We start from the raw sequence: 18,739 nt of genomic DNA on the forward strand, positions 1-18,739 counted from the left end.
TCTTCTTAGTCGAGCTTTGCATTGCTGGCAAGCTGATCCCAGTTAGTTTCTAGCTTCACGAGCTCCGTCTAGTTCAAATTCAGCTCATTTGAGCTCAATCCAGGCCAATACTTTAGCCTTTAATTATGTCTTGTCTAATTAAATGCATCTTTAGTTAATGTCATGCATTATTGATCTACATATTTTAATTATGACATGCATTATGTGTTCTGCATTTAATAAAGTCATGCATTATGTAACTCCCATGTTAGTATAAGTCAGCATCATTAAATTAAGTCTTGCATTAAGTACTCATTTGTTCATTTAGTTTGCATTTCAAACCATGCATTTAAGCATCTTAATTTAATAAATAAGTTGCTGGACATTTATTCAACGCATCTTAGTTTAATTAATAAGTGTATTTGTTGAACTTAATTTAATAAGTGTTGCTCTTAATTAATCTAGTTCGTAGGATTATTTATTGATGCATGAGTCAAGTTTATTTGATGATGTTTCTTTAATTAACTAGTTGCTGGAATAATTGATGCATAGTTCATTTACCTAAGTTAAGTATTAATGTGTGTTATGTTTAGTAAGTGTTTACATGTGTTTAATAAGCTCATTTTAATATATTTATTGCAGGAGTCTTTTCAAGTCGTAACCGTTACATTACAAAGGCTGTTACACATTAAATAAAGTGAATTTTTAAGTCATTTTCAGTTACAAATGAAGTGGTTGTTACAAGGGATGTTTTATACATCATTTTAAGGAGTATTTTATCATCCAAATTAATTTTGGCAGCAACCTTTCCACTACCAGCCGTTTTTGCCATTTCAAAGGTTATTTCAAGCATTCAAACATCATTAAGAAGCTGATTAAGAAGATGGTGTCCATTCGGCTGACCAAGGGCTAACTCAAGAGTCATTTTTCAAGCACTTAAAGTTATTCATTCAACTGACTTAAAGTGAATTCAAGGATGGAGTTATTTAGCTCAAGAATGTGAAAAGACTTAAATTAAATTTCATTTTTTAATTGCACATTAAGTTGAATGTTTGTGACCATTCAGCTAGCCTATTTTAGCACTATAAATAAATGAAATCAGCCTTTGTAAAGGGATTTTTTTTTTGCTTAATTTAAAATATTATTGAACTTATATGAAATTTGTGAGATTTCTTTCTCTCATATTTCGTTGAAGAACTCGTTGGCTTATCTAGGTCACTAGTGGAGTCAACCTGCCTTCTTCTTATGCTGAACTTATCACTATCAAATAGTGTGGCGTTCACCCTTATACCAAGGTTCCTACTTTGCTAAGTAGTTGGTCGAGGTTCTCCTATTCTCCATCCGACCACCTTGAAAACTTATAAGCATTTGGGTCAATATTTTCTAATATTGGTTCATGTTTGTTTTTGAGATTATTTTCATTCCATTTCATTCCATCCTTTTGTTTCATCATAATCGAACCATTACTTCACTTCACATCCGTTGTTTGTTATCCAATTACTATATTTATCTCCATCTTTTATTATTTTTCTATAACCGAACCTACATAAACTTCATTTCCATAAACCCATCTTTGAACCCTTTTTACATAGCTTCCACCATTATTCACTTAAAACATCCTTTGAACAAATCGAATGATACTTCTTCGTAGACGATCGAGCAAACTCGCATACGAATCGACTCACCTGAGGAGGATTGTATCATAAGATATCCTTAATATCTTTGGTATAATATCGTTCTCCCAATATGATCCTATTTTATCTCATGATAATCGTTACATCTTTCTTCATTAAAATGTCAATCACATCAAATAGTGATCAAGTTATCCATCACAAAGACAAATGACCCGTAACCACGTTTACTTTCATCAACCATGTAATGCCAATGAGATGATATCATTTACCCATGCTTTGGATTATGAATTCCACTGTAAATGTGAATGACGCTACAAACTGTAGAGGTTTTACACCCATCGCACCAGCTTTCGGTTCCTTTTCTATTCGAACTTAGGTTTTTACTTACATCAAAATGTACAAATCATGCATACATAACCTGTCATCCACTTAGGATCTAGGTATGCCACACTATGAATGTCACAAATGAATAAATTCATAAACGGATTCAAGATCTATTTTTTTGGATCCAATCCAATGTATTGTCAGTCCAGTCAGTCACATATGTCTCTATCTTCTAGGAGTCATCCGCTCCGGTGCCCAAGATAAAGCATCTCCCTAATTGGACTTGATAGAAGACATACTAGTCTTTCAATTGGTTTTCTCATTTCTAATTAAACTAAAGACATGTTTAGGTTTGTCTACTAATATAAGTTGTCTTTCCATATTACAATCCGACCACGTAATATCGCTTTGTATTAGTTTAAACATTAGACAATCAATGAGCAACATTTGCTTCCATTTTGCTTTGCGTGCAAAAACCATATGAGGACAATCAACAAAGTATATTAATGTAATCAATGAATTTTTTTTGTTATTAAATCTATTCGAAAAATTTTGTAAGTTTACAAACGAATATACTACACTCAGGGCACCAGATCCAACAGACTGAATTGCAAATGTGCAATGAAAGTGATTGTATTTTGTCATTAGAAAGTATGGCATGAAATGTATAAATTGAGTTTCAAATTAAGATACTAAATGAAATTTGACATATGAATTGAAATGGTAATGTATGCATCATTTAAAGTAGAATGTTAACATGATATGTTCATTTAGATTTGCTAATTATGACAATGTATGAATTTAAGCCTATGACATGAATAGATAAAAATGAAATGGTTATGACTAAATCTTGTATTGAATTGTTTAGTTCATAATAATGTTAATGTTATTGACGGTTGAAAAAAATTCGGTTTGAAAATAATTTTCTTGCAAAGCGAAAAAATCAAATTTGAAAACCGAGTGGTTTGTGATATTTATAACAATAAACTTTTTCCTGAAAAATACTTGTTCTTTGTGCAAGACGAATCCTTAACGTTCCTGACTTTCAATAGAATAGTTTTTCTACTATTCTCGTATCACGAACTACTTCGATTGTGGGTTCGAACGATTTCAAATTTGTAGGAAAGTTAATCTCTCTCTTATGGAAACCGATAGAATTGTTGCAATAGGCCAATTTTGGCCTGGGCCCAAGACCCAAATTACAAATATAAAAACCAAAAAAACAAATAATAACCCAAAGTCCAAATGTCTAGTACAAGGCCAATATTAAAAAACAATGACCCAAATCTCTAACCCAAACTAAAACCAAACCAACCCAAATTATCAAGGCCCAAATAACCAAAACCCTAATAGCCCAATACAACCCAAACATTAGTAAGCAGAGACAAAAAACCCTATGCGCGTCGTGTAACGACCCAAAATCCGTGGGCATCGAAAAAGGACATTATCGGGCCTTCGTCTTAGTAAACCGAGTCCGTAAATATTTATTAGGAATAATTATAAGTCTAGTAGTGTGTTTAATTAGGTTTTAATTAAGTGAAATTAGCTCAATTTAGAGTAATTAGTAAAAAGGGCTAAATAGAATAAGGGGTAAAAGTTGAATTATAGATTAAAAAAAATATAAAGGATCGAAATGGAAATTCTGCCATAAGTAAAAGGTGAGGCGGCAAAGATTAAACAAAAATCTAAGATTTTTTTTGTTGGAATATAATTATGTAAATAAATTATTTTAGTTATAAAATAATATTAATTAATTTAAGATAATTATATCATAAGATTTTTATATGTTAAATAGAGTATGATTATGACAAGTGTAAGGTGATAAAATATACATATGTAATGATAATATTTATACAATTGTAAATTTTATTTAAATTAGTAGATATCTATTATTTATTATTATTAAAATTAAGAGATATTTATTAATTAAATAATTATAAAATAAGATTTTTATGTGATAATTAAATAAAATTATGACAAATGTAGGGTGATGATATTGGACAAATGTAAAACATGTGTCTGTACAATTGTTATATATAGAATTGCTATTAAATAGATATTTATTAATTAAATATAATATAAATTAAATAAAGTAAAAAGAAATAAAGCATAAAATAAATAGAAACAAAACAAAAGAAAAAAAGGAAAGAAAGCAGAGAAGCATTCGAAAGCTACAGGAAGAAAAAAGCAAAGAAAAATTAAAGGAAAAACTAGGGTTTTAAGGTTTGAAGTTTTAATAGCTAATATCGAGCCTAAAGCATCGACCCAAAAAGGGAAAGAAAAGATCGTCGAGGATTAAATCCGAAGAGAATTCTGGTTGTAGAAGTCAAGTACTAAACCAACATCCAAAGCCAGACCCGACTTCAGCAACTTTTGGTGATGCATATTTTCTTTTAGTAATGTGGCATGTACATAGGATGCGTATAAAAGTTATTATGTTTTGAACATAAATGGTTAAAATGTTAGTATTACAAGTCTAAGAATTATAATGGAAAAAAGTTTATCCATTTCAATTTAATTAGTACATTGATAAATTTAAATTGATATTATATTGATTGAGTTTGATTAGAAGGTATTTAGAATAGAAAATGAGTATGTGAAATGAGTTGGTTGAATTGGTTATGTTTGAAATGGATACGATTTAATTTGCAAGGGGTTTTATGTAAAAATAAGTAGAAATGTTGTCTAAATTTAAAAAAAAAAAGAAAAAAATTCCAGAGTACTTGAATGAGTCCCGTTTCACTTTTAATACCTGTTTTAGACTTCGAGAGTTCATTATAAGGACTTAGTTATTAAATTATACTATGAATATTATTTTATTTGTGAATTATTCGTAAGTTATCTGATATGTCTGGTAATGTCTTGAAACTCTGTCCGGCGATGGTTCGGGGTTAGAGGGCGTTACACGTTGTATGTCAGCAAGGCCCGCCCCGCACGCCATTGTCGGCCTCGCACGCCTCTGATGCTTCTCTGACACCTACAAGACAAAGACCAAAAAATCTACACGCAAGCAATACAAACAATGAAGAAAAGGACAAAAATGGCAGAAAACAAAACAAATATAGACAAAAACAGATCTTGTATCCGGCTATAAAAGCCGAAATAAATCCCTTTATAATTTTTTACACACATCAGTAAATCAAAACGCAGAATAGAAATTTGGAAAGGTTGTTGTTTGATCTTTTTGTTTCTTTTTGTTATTTTATTTTTTGCAAATTTATTTTAAGTATAAAAAGCGAAAAAAATAAAAAGAAAGAAAAGACTTACCTAAACTACCCCGCGATCTAGTCATCGGGAACCCTTCCCCCACACCGAAATCAGACCAAGAGGGGATCGGGGGTCCTTTTCTTGCGTTTTTCTTGGGGAGAGGAGATTCGGCCTTCAAAGGATTTTAAAAAGGGGTTAAAAACCCCCATTTTTACGTGACTCCGACCACTGCCCATAGTGGAGTCACGGCAGTCTGGCGACGACGCAATCATGGGTTATAAAACCCTAGCAGAGAAAAATAGGGAGAGGGGGGTGCTCTCTGAATTTTTGTAGAAAAGGAGCAAGAAATGGAAAAAAAAAATTAAAATAAAAAACTTGTTTAAATAGCAAGGCAAAACAGTGACGTTTTGCATAAGAGACCCCAGCGTCGAAACGATGTCGTTTAGGGCATGTCCGAGTGCGACCCGATCCGATCCAGGGGGACCCGCGTTTTTTTCCTTTTTGGGATATTTATCCCCTTGGTCCCTCGGCCTTTGTGATGCGTTACAATCTGGCCCTTTATTTACTTTATTTGTTTTTATGAATTTGGCTACATATTTCTCATATGTTTCGATTTGATCCCTGGCACACTGAGCTCTGGGAAACGGACGCGTGTCTGAATATTGGGTTATTTTTCCATTAGGTCCCCGCTTGTTTCAGTCCGTCTTATTTTGATCCTTATTAGCCTTTTTATTTTACAACTTGTACCCGAATTTCACTTTAATTTCAGCCTAGTCCTAGTTTGTTTAATTAATTAATTTATTTATTTATTTATTCAGTTTTTAGAAACTGTCTTATTATTTATTTTAAGTTTGTTTTCTTATATTATTTATTTTAAATCATTTTATCGTTATTTAATTTAATTTTTTACATATTATATATTTTAAACTATTATTCATTTTAACTTTTATATATATTATTTATTCTAAACTATCATACATATTATTTATTTTGAAATTTTTATATCCCTTTTATTTTAAACCATTTCAGTATATATGTTATTTATTTCTTATATGTTATTTAGTTATACTATTTTATATGTTAACTATTTTAAATCCTTTTTATTATTTATTGTAAACCTTTTATTATTATTTACTTTAAGATTTCATATATTATTTATATTAAATTGTTTTATACATATATTTTTATATATTATTTATTTTAAAATTTATTTTTCACATATTATATTAATGATTTTAAATTGTTTTATACTATTTACTTTAAATTGTTTTTTAGTATCTATTTTAAACCTTTTTATATATTATTCATTTAAAATTATCGTTGATTATTAATGTTGATATCAAAATAACTTGTGGTGTGATTATTGCCACAATGTGTTTTGCAATACGTTTATTTGTATTGTCATGTCATTGTGATTCATTATTGTAATATTCTATTCGCAAATTATTATGCCATGTTCAATATCATTATTCATTCTCGTTTCATTAAAATCATTTCAAAAGTCATGTTTTTCATATCCATAATAGGCTGTTTTATCTTACATTAAATAAAATAAACGCACATCGTTAAGTGTTGCATTCGGTATCATCCAAAAAGAAATTTTCAAAATAATGCAATATTTCGCATTTTGGGAATCTGAGAAATCGTACCCTAACTTACGGGGTTTCGATTTTCTTTTTAAACCAAAATAGCCAAATATCCTTTTAGATTTCAAAGTACATGAAGTTTTTGATAAAAAATTAAAGGCAAACTTGTTCTCGAGGATTCCAACGTCGCATCCTAAAAATTAAAGGCAAGCTTGTTCTCGAGGATTCCAACGTCGCATCCTAACTTACGGGATGCGACATTTTGTTATCTCGGGACGAGTGGGCCTTTGAAGCTCGTTTCAATCCAATTCAAGCATTTTTAAAATGAACATTGATAAAAAATGGGATTGTACAAATCATTTCAAAATTTCAATTTTCGATATTTAGACATTAATTAATCGATTAGATACTAATTTTGAGTGTGACGAGGGTGCTAACCCTTCCTCGCACATAATCAACTTCCGAACCCGTTTTTTCGAATTTCGTAGACAAAAAAAATCAACGTTTTAGTAAATGGAAACACTTTATTAAAACGACCAAATTACTAGGTGATCCGATCACACCTAATAAAAAAATATTGGTGGAGACTCTATTTTCATTTTTAAATAAAAGTCGACTCTTTTTCAAAAAAAAAAAAAAGGTTTCGACAATTGTTATTCTCGAAAAATAGAATTTATACTTAGAAATAATTTCTTACATTTTCAAGCGAATAATAATATTAATAGTGTTATCTATTTATAGGAAGAGGAAGTGAAACCCTAATTAAATTAGTAAAATTCAATTAATGTCTATTTAATAGAAAAATAATCCCGATTATATTCTTTATCTTTTATTAATATTAGTAGTTGCAATAACTTTGATTGCTTTTAAGTTTAAATCAAAATATTATCTACTATTCTTTTTTCTATTGTTAAGAGTGGTGATAAGCTCTAAATAAACAATTTTACTTTATTTTAGTTATGATTTGATTGGAAAATTTGTTTTATTAGTTAAAATATTAATATTATTTTTAATTATGAAGAATTCAATTTAAGAAAAAACTATTTTATTAATTAAATAACCATTCAATTTAAATTGATTTTTTCTCAAATTTGATTTGATACTGAATTAGATAAATAACCCAATAGATTACTGCAAAACCACGGACAATCATTCGAATTAATTAAAAAATACATGTGTTTTAGAAGGGCTTGCCATTCTCAAAATTTTGAAAAACTCTTTAAATCTTTTAAATTTTTACTTAGGCTCCCTCAACAATCTAAAAATTATAATTAAGTTTTATAAAAAATTTGAAATTTTTAATTTGAAAAAATTAATTAAATCTTAAAATTTTTAGTGAGACCCCAAATTTAGTGTCACATTCCACCATTGAACGTACACTCATTCGTGGGTTAAATTGAATCAAATTTGAATCAAATATATACAAATATCTATTACCTTTTTTTCTATTCAAGCCCAATGTAACTTAAATACGAACTCAATTTTTTTATCCAAATAAAAATATGAGAATCCATGTTTAGCATGTACTAAAATGACACTTCTATAACTTTGAAAATTAAAATTATTCAAAATAATCTACTAAAATCAAACTTGCAACTTAACATAATTCAAATTTTCAAAATAATCTTTAATGTAATTTAATTATGTAATATAATTTACTAAAATTACATCATTTAACAGCAGCAGAAGAGCAATGAGATTCTCCTTTTTGTGCACTTGTGGTAGCCTAAATCAAATAACTGAGCCAAGAATAGACAAAATTGCAATATTGGTCATAGACGACGTACTACATTTCAAAATTCAATGTACGAAAATACATACATGAATTACATAAATAAAGGAAGATGATTTATTTTCATAATATATGAGTATATGAATCCCCATAAAACATACTAATAGTTCTTTTATGTATCTTGTCATTCATGACATGCAATCTCCATGTACTACAACACTTTCCCTTTGATGATTATTCTTTACAAACAATCCACATGTTTTCTTAATATGTTGAATGATTGTCCTTAACTACATACATTCACGACAATTGTTTCATATATATATATATATATATATATATATATATTTATATGAATTGATAAGGTAACGGTGATTGTTTGCTTTACAAATCTTGCATGTAATATTAATAGAATTTTCATATCAATCCAAGACCATGATATAAAGATTAATTAATTTATTTTAATTAAAATATTAAAGGAATTGTTAATTCCATTTTGATGGTGAAGTTTTAGATTCCAACATGGTATTTCAAGGACTGGAAGCAAAAATATGAAGACAACTCAAAAATCAAAACCACACAAAAATGCAATAAATTAAAATTGAAATTGGGCCACAAAGGTTGAAATGGTTAAGTGATGTGACATTGGAAATAAATGATGTTATGAAAATAACATATACCAGCATGTTTATCAATTAAGTAATAGGTGGGTTGACGGATCTATTGGACATTTGAAGGACTTTTTGGACTGTAAATATAATACAATATCAAACTCGGAGCATAGAAATAAATCGATTTTGAAAAGAAAAATAAAAAACATTCTTTATAGTAAGCATTTTAAGCTGACATGTCAAAAAACGTTTTTTATAAAATAAATTTTTTTATTAGATGGTTAAATATTAGTGACTTTGCTATTAAGTTTTGGGTTTGATTCATTTCCTATTCATATTTATATTTTTTATTTTTTTATTTTTAATTAATAAATATATTGTTTTCAATTTTTAATTCATATTTTAATTTATAATCTTTTATTTATATAAATAAAATAATAAATATGCAATTATATAATGAAATTATACAATTTTTATATTTATCACTATGTTAAATATATTTTATTTTAAACTAACTTGTTTGATCTATTTTTCTTTATATATAATTTTTATATATTAAATATTTATTTTCTTCACCTACATTGTGGTATGGTGATTTCTAATACTATAAAATCAAATAATTATTTCAAATATCATTATTATTTTTATATGTAAAATGTTTCAAATATCATTTTTTCATCTACATTGTGGGTATGGTAAATTTTAATATTACAAAATTAAAATTAATTTTATTATATATATAAATAAAAGAGTTATTAACTAAAATATTTTTAACATAATGATATATATAATATACATTTTATTATATAATTACATATTTATTATTTTATTTATATGAATAAAAGGTTATTAATTAAAAGATGAATTAAAAAACTTGAAAACAACATATTTATTAGTTAAAAATATTAATTAAAAATTTAAAAGAAATTTAAAAACATAAAAAAATATAAATGTGAAAAAAATATAAATGTGAATTGGAGAAGAATTTAACCAACGACTCAAGAGCAAAACTGTTAACATTTAACCGTATAACTAAAAAAAAAAACGCATTTTGTAGAAAGCGTTCATGTTAGCCCCGTTTTTTGTGTTTTTCTCTCTTTAAAATCTGGCTCTTTCTCTAAATTTGAGAAAAAAAACTAACTTTAATAAATATATTTTAAAACCGATATTTTCTTTCTAATTGACCCTGTTTTGTATGGTAATTTCAATTTATTTACAAAAGAGATATAATATCAAAATAACGAGAAAGATTCTAAGAGGTTAAATTTCACATCATACACGTCAAATAAATTAAATAAAGTAGTTGAATTTTGTTTTTCATTTTTCTTTTATGAGAGTTAAAAGGAAACAACGTGTGAAGTAGATTAAGTAAAATAAATTACATTGGTATAAAAGAATTGATGTTAGAATTTTATAGTTAATATTGTTAAGAGAGATAATTAATAATTATTAAAAATTAAATTTCATGAATTAAAAAGAATATAAAAGATATTTTGATTCTAAAAATCAAATAACTTTTAATTATTAACGTGTTTTTTTTTACCAAAATATTTATCACGTGTTATGCTTTGTGTTTCAAATATTATTTCCTAATTTAAGTGGCGTTAATGCTGAATGATCCAAATATAATAAATAATTATCATAATCAAAGTGTAGAATTTAAGATTTAGAAGTAAAAGAAGGTGAAATTTAATTTTTCCTTTTCTGAAGAAATACTGTGAAATAGGAACAAAGTGTAAACCATATACAGAAAGATAAAGATAAAGATAGTTGGGGACAGATATTTGGGTGTTGATGAGGCATGAACTACATTACACAGCACCCCTATTGACATGGTAATCAGCAGCCATCTGGGAGAACCTGAGCTTTACTGTGTTTTTCAACATCATAAAAGTGATCATGTCGGGCATTATCAGCCAACATAAGGGCAACTAACCAGAAGAGGGCTGAATCCAGGGATACAAAGGCACCACCACCAAGGAGTCCAGTCTTAGCAGTAGGGCATGTGGTGGTGGGATTGTGATGAACATTGCGAATCAAGTGAAGGTGCTCCGTGATCGTTGGCCACAACAGCAGTGTGGCTGCTACCCCACTTGTAAACCTGCCATACATAATTAAGGAAATCATTGAATCACATAATAATAATGATGATGGACAGAGAGAGCAGTGGGTTACAAGGCAATGTTGAAGAAGACAAAGAAACTGGCGCTTTGAAAGAGGACAGAGTGTGGAACAGATTTCCCTTTGTAAGGGTAAAACAGAGACCAATAGCCAGCGATAGTCGATAGCATCAGAAATGCAACCGATAGGTAGCCCAGGGCCAGGGAGGGATCCTTTGGATACTTGCATATAACCACACCTTTACCAGGAATTGGGATTCCAGCTTCTGGCTTTTTGTTTTCGGCTATGACTCCCAATATGAATGATAAGACGCCAAGACCGGCAACGATAAGGGCCGCTCGCTTGATGGTCACAGCCATGATCGATTTTTATTACAAGATGATGATGGTGATCTGATCAAAGGAATGAGCACAGATGGGTAGTTAATATATAAAAAAGTTAATATTGTCAAATCAAGTAGGGATCAATAATAGCCAAAAATATATCTATTTGCGATTTTTTAATATATTACTCCTAATTTGTAGCTATCTTCAGGGCATTTATATGCAAAGTGAACTGTCCATGGCTGGCATAAGCAGGAATAGAATATATATATATATATATATATATATATTTATACTTAATTTTAATTCTATTTTGGGTGCGATTACATTTAAAAGTCTGTTTTATTATTTAAAGTATTTAATATTTATTTTAATAATTAAATTTAAATAAAAACATTTTATTAATTAAATAATAATTCAAATAAAATCAATCTACAAAAATAACCAAATAGATTATTCCAAAGCCACTAAAACCATTTGAACAAGGCGAAGGCACCGGGTTTGGAGGGATCACCCAAATTTTATGAGGATAAATTGCATCAAATGTCACTGAATTATTAGTATATTTATGTTTTGGTTATTTAACTTTAAAAATTATAAAATGGTCCGTAAATTATTTTAATAGTTCAATGACTTAAATGAAAGCTTTCAAATTAGTTTAATGATCATTTTATAATTTTTAAATTTAATGACTAAAATATAAATTTACTAATAATTTAGTGATATTAGATGTAGTTTACTCATTTCAAATTTTAATTTTATCCCTTATGGTACAACAATGAAAGTGTGAAAAATTAATAACAAATATATTTATCAAGAGTTGATATAAAAATCAATTAATGCTGCATGTAAACCCATTAACCAATCTCAAAGAGGATTTCAACTGGCTTCGAACGTTTCGTTCTGCAAGAGAGGAGAGGTCTGTGTTTAAGGTTTTCTTTAGTTTTCTGGTTTTTGGAATTGTTGTTTGCTTTTAATTTTCTTTTGGCTTTCTCGAAAATTTACTTTTTGTTGTTGGAACGTTTCAAGTCTCTTAACTTTTCTACCTTTGCTTATTAATGAAAGTCAGCTGTTATTAAAAAAAAATTTGGTTATAGTGGTAAAGTTAAATATTTATTATGCATGATGTTTTGTGTTCAAGTCTCATTATAATTAATTTTTATTAATTTATTATATATATAAAAATAAAAATACTCTCATAAAAATATAATTTAATTTGTATATGAGAGAATAATTTAGTAATTTCACAATTGAGTTGGTGTACGGTTTACTTATGAAACCAACTCAGTAAAAGACTTAATAAAATGTCACGTTTGTTTCACTAAAAACATCATCTGGAAATTGATTTCTGAAAAAGCTTATAAAGTGCAAAATATTTTCAGTTGTTTGACAAATTTTCCTAAAATTATTTTTTAAAAGTTGTTCTTTGTAAAACAAACACATCATAAATATATTTGTTAAAAAATATTATAATAGATTTTCTTCAATTTGTAAGTCATCTTTTTAAGAAAATAAGTGTTGGACCAATTTTCTTTGCCTAGCCCACTAATCAAACCCATTAACCACTAGCCCAATCATATAACCCAAAACAGCCCAAAACTAAAACAAAATTCACCTCAATACCCCAATCCCCACATCGTACGTGCCTCCACCATCCACCGCACCTCCGAGACGTGCGCTACCAGCAGTCCCTTTTTGTCACACCTCGTGCTTCCGAGATATCCGCAACAACACCTATAACAGGAAACAAACAGATAGCAACCAATAGAAGATTTTATTTGTTTTTCTAGGCTATAAAAGCCATTCTAAACATTGTAAAGGGGGTTTGTTTTTTTTTTTTTGGCTCATGATATAAGTACACTGGTAGAAATTATAGAGAAAAATCGGAAGTAAATCAAAAATCTGGTCTAAGGTTTGAAAGGTGATTTTTCATTCTTCTTCCTGTAACTTTCTTTTGATTCTTATTTTTTTCTTCTTTTTTTTGTTTTGTTTATAGATTGATTTTAAGTAAAAAAAAAAGAAAGGAGGGCTTACCTAGTCTTGATCCGTGAACCGGCGGTGGGGTGGAGGTGCGTGGCACCAATGATCCTCCAAGGTGGCGCAAGTTAGGTTGAATTCCTAGCAAAAATGGAGAGGGAGCAGGGGAGAAGAAGTATTCTGCTTCTTTTTTGAAAAATAAAGAAATAAAATGGGTTTTTAAAAAATGGCATAATGCCATTCAATAGCTTTTAATGGCAGGGGCCATGTGTTTTGCCCTTAAAGGGTCAATTTGCGCACTAAATCCCCGTGCATTTTCTTGCTGTCCAAATCTGTTTCACTTTTGTTTTTGAATTTCGTCCAGCAATTTTGTGCAGCTTTTAATTTGGTCCATATTAAATGTTGGGTTCAGGAATTTGGGTAAATTACATTTTTAAGACCCCTTGTTTCACGCGCGCTCCAATGTGGTCCTCCCTTATTTATGTTTTACCCCAGAACTCCCGTTTTGGTTCTAATTAAGCCCTTTTTTTTTTATTTCAAACACTTTTATCACAAAATTATTTTTTTTGGTATTATTATTATTAATCTATTATTACTATTTTATTTTATTTTTTACTATCATTTTAGCGATTTTCCTATTATTTATTATATTATTTTTTATATATTATTTTTATACTTATTATATCATTTTCATTATTATTTTTATTTATTTTCATTTAATTTAATCAATTTGAGTTATGTTTCACATTATTATATTATTTATTTATATATTTGTTGTATGCTTAGTATATGTATATATATATTTAAAGTAAAACTAATTATTTTACATATAAATTGTCATTATATTTATTACATTATTTGTTATATTATTTTCGCTTTTACTAATAATCATTTTTCTCATACTGTTTATTTTTAAATTTTTTATATATATTTTATTAAAAGTTAATAATTTTTAAATATAGTTTATTATAACGTATTATATTTTATTTTATTTTTTACCGCTTACTACTATTATTTTAATATTATTATTTATAATTTTTATATGTATATATTTTTCGCTAAAGTTTTTAATATAATTATTAATAGACCTACTATATTATTTTTATTATTTTTATATACCATAGTTTTTATCGAATATTTTTGTACTAAATTATTATTATTTATTATTTTCACTTTCACTAATTTAGCATTGTTATTTTAACTTTACTATTATCACTATATATATATATCATCATTCTACATATTATTTTCACTTCTATTATGCATTTTCGTATCATTAATATCTTTATTGCTATGTTTGTTATGTTATTATATTTATTACTATTGTTATAATTATTGTTGATTTTCCTTATATTTACTATATTCTAGGTATTAACATATACACCGTCAAGTTTATTATTATACCGCTATTTTCATATCGCATGTTATCATTTTTTTGTGTTGAGTTTCAACCGCCCAAATTCATTTTATTCAAAGATTTATCCTCGATTGTTTTCAAAATAAAGGCAATATTCGATATTTGGGATCCTCGGGAGGATTGTGCCCTAACTTACTGAGTACCAATTTTCCTCGTTGAACCTAAATAATTGAGTACCCTTCTTAAATCTAATTGTATGAGGTTCAAATAAAACCTATTCTTGAAATTGAGACGTTGCACCCTAACTCATCGGGTGTGGCATCGCGTTATATTGAGGGTAGTGATTTCCAAAATCAAGGCAACCTTCGGTATTTGGGAGTTCTGAGAGATTGAGCTCTAACTTCATCGAGTTCTAATTTTTCATAAGTCCCGGAGGACCAATATCCTTCTCTCGAACCTTCATACATGAATTTTAAAAATCGAAGACCAACTTAGTCCCGAAGGTCTGAAATGTTGGACCCTAACTTACTGGGTATGGCATTCTCTCCTTCGAAATGGGTAGGTCTTTACATTTTATTCGAACAATTTCGATTTTCTTTCAAATAAAAGGATCGTACTCTAAAATCTTTTCAAATTTCGACATCAAGACATTAACTAATCAAATAGGTACCAATTTTTGGGCGTTACGAGGGTGCTAATCCTTCCTCGTACGTAGCCGACTCCTGAGCCCATTTTCTCAAACTTAGTAGACCAAAAAGAATTATTGTTTTAATAGGCCCAGATGTTTTATTAAAACGATTGATTTTAAAGTGGCCCAATCTCACATTGGAAAAGATTAGTGGCGACTCCATTTACATTTTTAAAGTCGATCCACATTTTTCAAAACTTAAAAATGGTTTCGACAGCTTGGCGACTCCATTGGGGATCAATAAGAGAGTTAAGCCGCGATTTGATTACTTTTTGTCTTTTGTCGAAAGTTGAATTTGGTTTTGAGTCTATGATCCTCTTATTGCATTTCATCTGTTTGGTGTTATGTTTTTCTGGCATTTTTTTCAAAGTTCTTTTATATTTTCTGTCATGGCATTGCATGACCGTTGTGGTCACACCTATTAAGTGGGAGTGAGAAGCTATTTCCTTCGTGAGGTTTTCACCTCCGTGCAGGATAGTGGATTGCTTTCGGGATACATCCATACCTATGTCTTCTTGAGGTTTTCACCTCTGTACAGCCATAGGGAAATGTATCCCCCTGAACTGAATTCGGTCTATATGAGCCTATAATCGGTGAGGATCGAGGAATCTACTGGTTCAGGTACCTCAACTTTAGAACCAAACCACATATAGAGGAACTCTAAGGGCCCACCTTTGGAAGAACTACGCTAAACCCTAGTGATTACCCCCAATAGATGCTTGTTTCTATTTTCTTTACTTTGAGTTATGTTTCTGATATATGATACTAACTTGCTGTGTTTTGTTTTGCCATATTTGCATGTCATTCCACATTTGAAAGGTGTCAATTCGTGTTCAATTTTCTAAATTAGAAAGCTCGTCATGGGGGACAAATTCCTTGATAAGGTAGAAAATAATGCGGCTATCCGTAAATGGTCAGAGATAATACAATTAGAGAAGGGAGACAACCAGCCAATGGATACAAATCTGAGTTATGGGATTATACTCGCATTAGCGTGACTCAAAATAATAATCAGGAATTGAAGGAGATATGGGATTAGTGGGATGATGAGGCTAAATAATTATTCTACTGCAACTATGGAGATCTATCGTACTTACTTGGTATCGAAATAGAAAAACACTTATTCCGGGCATTTATTCAGTATTGGAACCCTGCATATAGCTACTTCATGTTTGGGAGGGTGGATTTAGTACCCACGGTGGAGGAGTATACAGCTTTATTAAATTGTCCGAAGGTACAAGTCGATAAGGCCTATTCGAGAGCTGCTTATGTTCTGGCGTTTTCAAAAAAGCTAATGAATATTACTGGAATGAGCGAACAGTGGGTTACGGTAAGGATCAAGCAGAAAGGGGAGTGTAAGTGTTTCCCATGGAAGAATTTGCGAGATTTGATCCTAACACATCCTGATATGAAGAAGAAAGTTGACGTCTTTGCCTTGAGTATCTACGGGTTGATGTTCTTCCCTAGGGCATTGGGATATGTTGATGAGGCGGTCATGGATCTATTCGACCGACTAGACAAGGGAGTCACACCAGTTCCTGTAATTTTAGCTGAGACATTCAAGTCCTTCAACGCGTGTAGAAGGACCGGCGAGGGCAGATTTATAAGGTGTGCACAGTTATTGTTAGTATGGTTTTACAGTCATTTTTGGAAGATAGACAAAGGTTATTATTGAGCTTTCTTTGAGAATTATTCCCCATTAAAAGAGATAGCAGCTACACCCAGAAGAGATGACATATCGGAAGAAAACTGGATCGCGCTCCTGCGGAATCTCCAAGGAGAGGACATTAAGTAGAAAGCACCTTAGTGGATGCCTAACAAAATTCTTTTTCGATATGGGAGTTTTGATTGGGGCCCTTTGCTTGGGATCTGGGGAGCCATTGGATATGCTCCATTGCTCATGCTTAGGCAATATGCAGCAAGACAGTTTATACCGATAACCCATGGGCTTGCTCAATGCGAATTTTCGTATAAGGGAGACTACAAGAAAATGGTTAAAGAGATTTCTAATGCTTGGAATCAGACTCGTCGAATGGAAGGGTTGGCTGCAGATCCGATGACGACCCCTGAGTATGATGGATAGTTGAGTAGACGAGTTAACAACAATATCTCTAGGTTGAGTTTAAAGGGTGCTCAACCTATAGAGGAGTATCTGTGAGTAGTTCCCTCCGAATTAGAAATTATAAAACAGGATTTTGAAAAGAGAAGTTTAAAGTTGGGGAAAAAGATAGAGCAACTCGAAGAGGAAAATGTATATCTTAAATTGGACATTGACGTCCAGAAATTAAACGTCGAGAAACTAAGAAAGGGGAAAAGGAAAGCTGAAGAAGACTTGGACAGTCTGAAGAATGATTACAAGGAGCTGCGTATGTCGATGAAAACTATCGGGTTAGGAAAAACATCAAAGCAATGGCAACAAGAAATCCAAGAAGAAAAGTCTAAGGCCGATTAATGGAAGAAGAGGTTCTGTGATGCTCGAGCACGAGAGGAAGCCTTGAAAAAAACTACATCAGAGAGTCAAAGCAAAAATGAGACGTTAAGAGCTCGAATAACAGAGTTAGAAAAGACATTGCATCAGCATCGTAGTCGCAACTCTGTAGTGGAATTAAAAGCTAGCTTAAGTGAGATCAAGAATCTGAAGGGGAAGATAAAAGAACTTGGGGTTGCGCTACAAGATTGTGAACACCGAATTGAATCACTAGAAGCAAATAGTAAGCAATTGGAGGAACAACTTCACCGGTCTCAGAATAAGGTTCGAGATAGAGATCGCCTCATGGGAGAAGCTATAGTTCAGATTCGAGAAGTGGCGGAACATTTACAAATCCTGGCAGTTCAAGCTGATGTATTAAGTGTAAAATATGAGTCAGTATCGAACCGAGGTCAAGAGCTGGCTGAACTTCTTAAAAAAGTTAGAGCTCTGGGCATAAGGGCTAGGCCTTATATGTAGTCTATTTTTTATGTAAAGGATTTTGTCTTTTAGTAAAGTTATTTTAAATAAAATTGAATCAGATTGACACCTTTTTGCATTCGTGTCATGTATTTGCATTGCATAGCATCATAAACATTAAATTGCACAAAAGAACCCTATTAATTAGTGATAATTTATCTAGTTACTCTGGAATATCGCTACTATACACGAAGGAAAACAAGGGATATGGATCAGAGGTTAGAGAAATTAGAACAAATACAAAAGGAGATGC

At 30.2% G+C, this 18,739-nt stretch overlaps 1 protein-coding gene across 2 annotated transcripts; it reads right to left on the bottom strand.

The window, feature by feature from the left end:
• Window positions 1–10,731: 10,731 nt before the first annotated feature.
• LOC108459487 (uncharacterized) lies at window positions 10,732–13,735 on the bottom strand. 2 transcript variants are annotated; one of them, XM_017758862.2, is made up of 4 exons: window positions 13,552–13,735; window positions 13,133–13,251; window positions 11,249–11,586; window positions 10,732–11,174 (listed from the first exon to the last, which is right to left on the bottom strand). In XM_017758862.2, exons 3-4 carry the CDS (start codon window positions 11,551–11,553, stop codon window positions 10,913–10,915), a joined length of 567 nt encoding a protein of 188 aa, XP_017614351.1. In that variant the 5' UTR covers window positions 11,554–11,586; window positions 13,133–13,251; window positions 13,552–13,735; the 3' UTR covers window positions 10,732–10,912. The 2 variants fall into 2 exon arrangements, with proteins under 2 accessions (XP_017614351.1, XP_052882820.1); XM_053026860.1 differs by lacking the exons at window positions 13,133–13,251; window positions 13,552–13,735 and having other exon boundaries at window positions 11,249–11,693.
• Window positions 13,736–18,739: the final 5,004 nt, after the last annotated feature.

Source organism: Gossypium arboreum, chromosome 4, assembly GCF_025698485.1.
Source record: "Gossypium arboreum isolate Shixiya-1 chromosome 4, ASM2569848v2, whole genome shotgun sequence".
Taxonomy (NCBI): Eukaryota; Viridiplantae; Streptophyta; class Magnoliopsida; order Malvales; family Malvaceae; genus Gossypium; species Gossypium arboreum.

Coding starts and splice junctions, on each gene's coding strand:
- LOC108459487 (XM_017758862.2), bottom strand. CDS start 11,553: ATGGCTGTGACCATCAAGCGAGCGGCCCTTATCGTTGCCGGTCTTGGC. Junction 11,175..11,248: donor GTCTTCTTCAACATTGCCTT/GTAACCCACTGC, acceptor TATGTATGGCAG/GTTTACAAGTGGGGTAGCAG.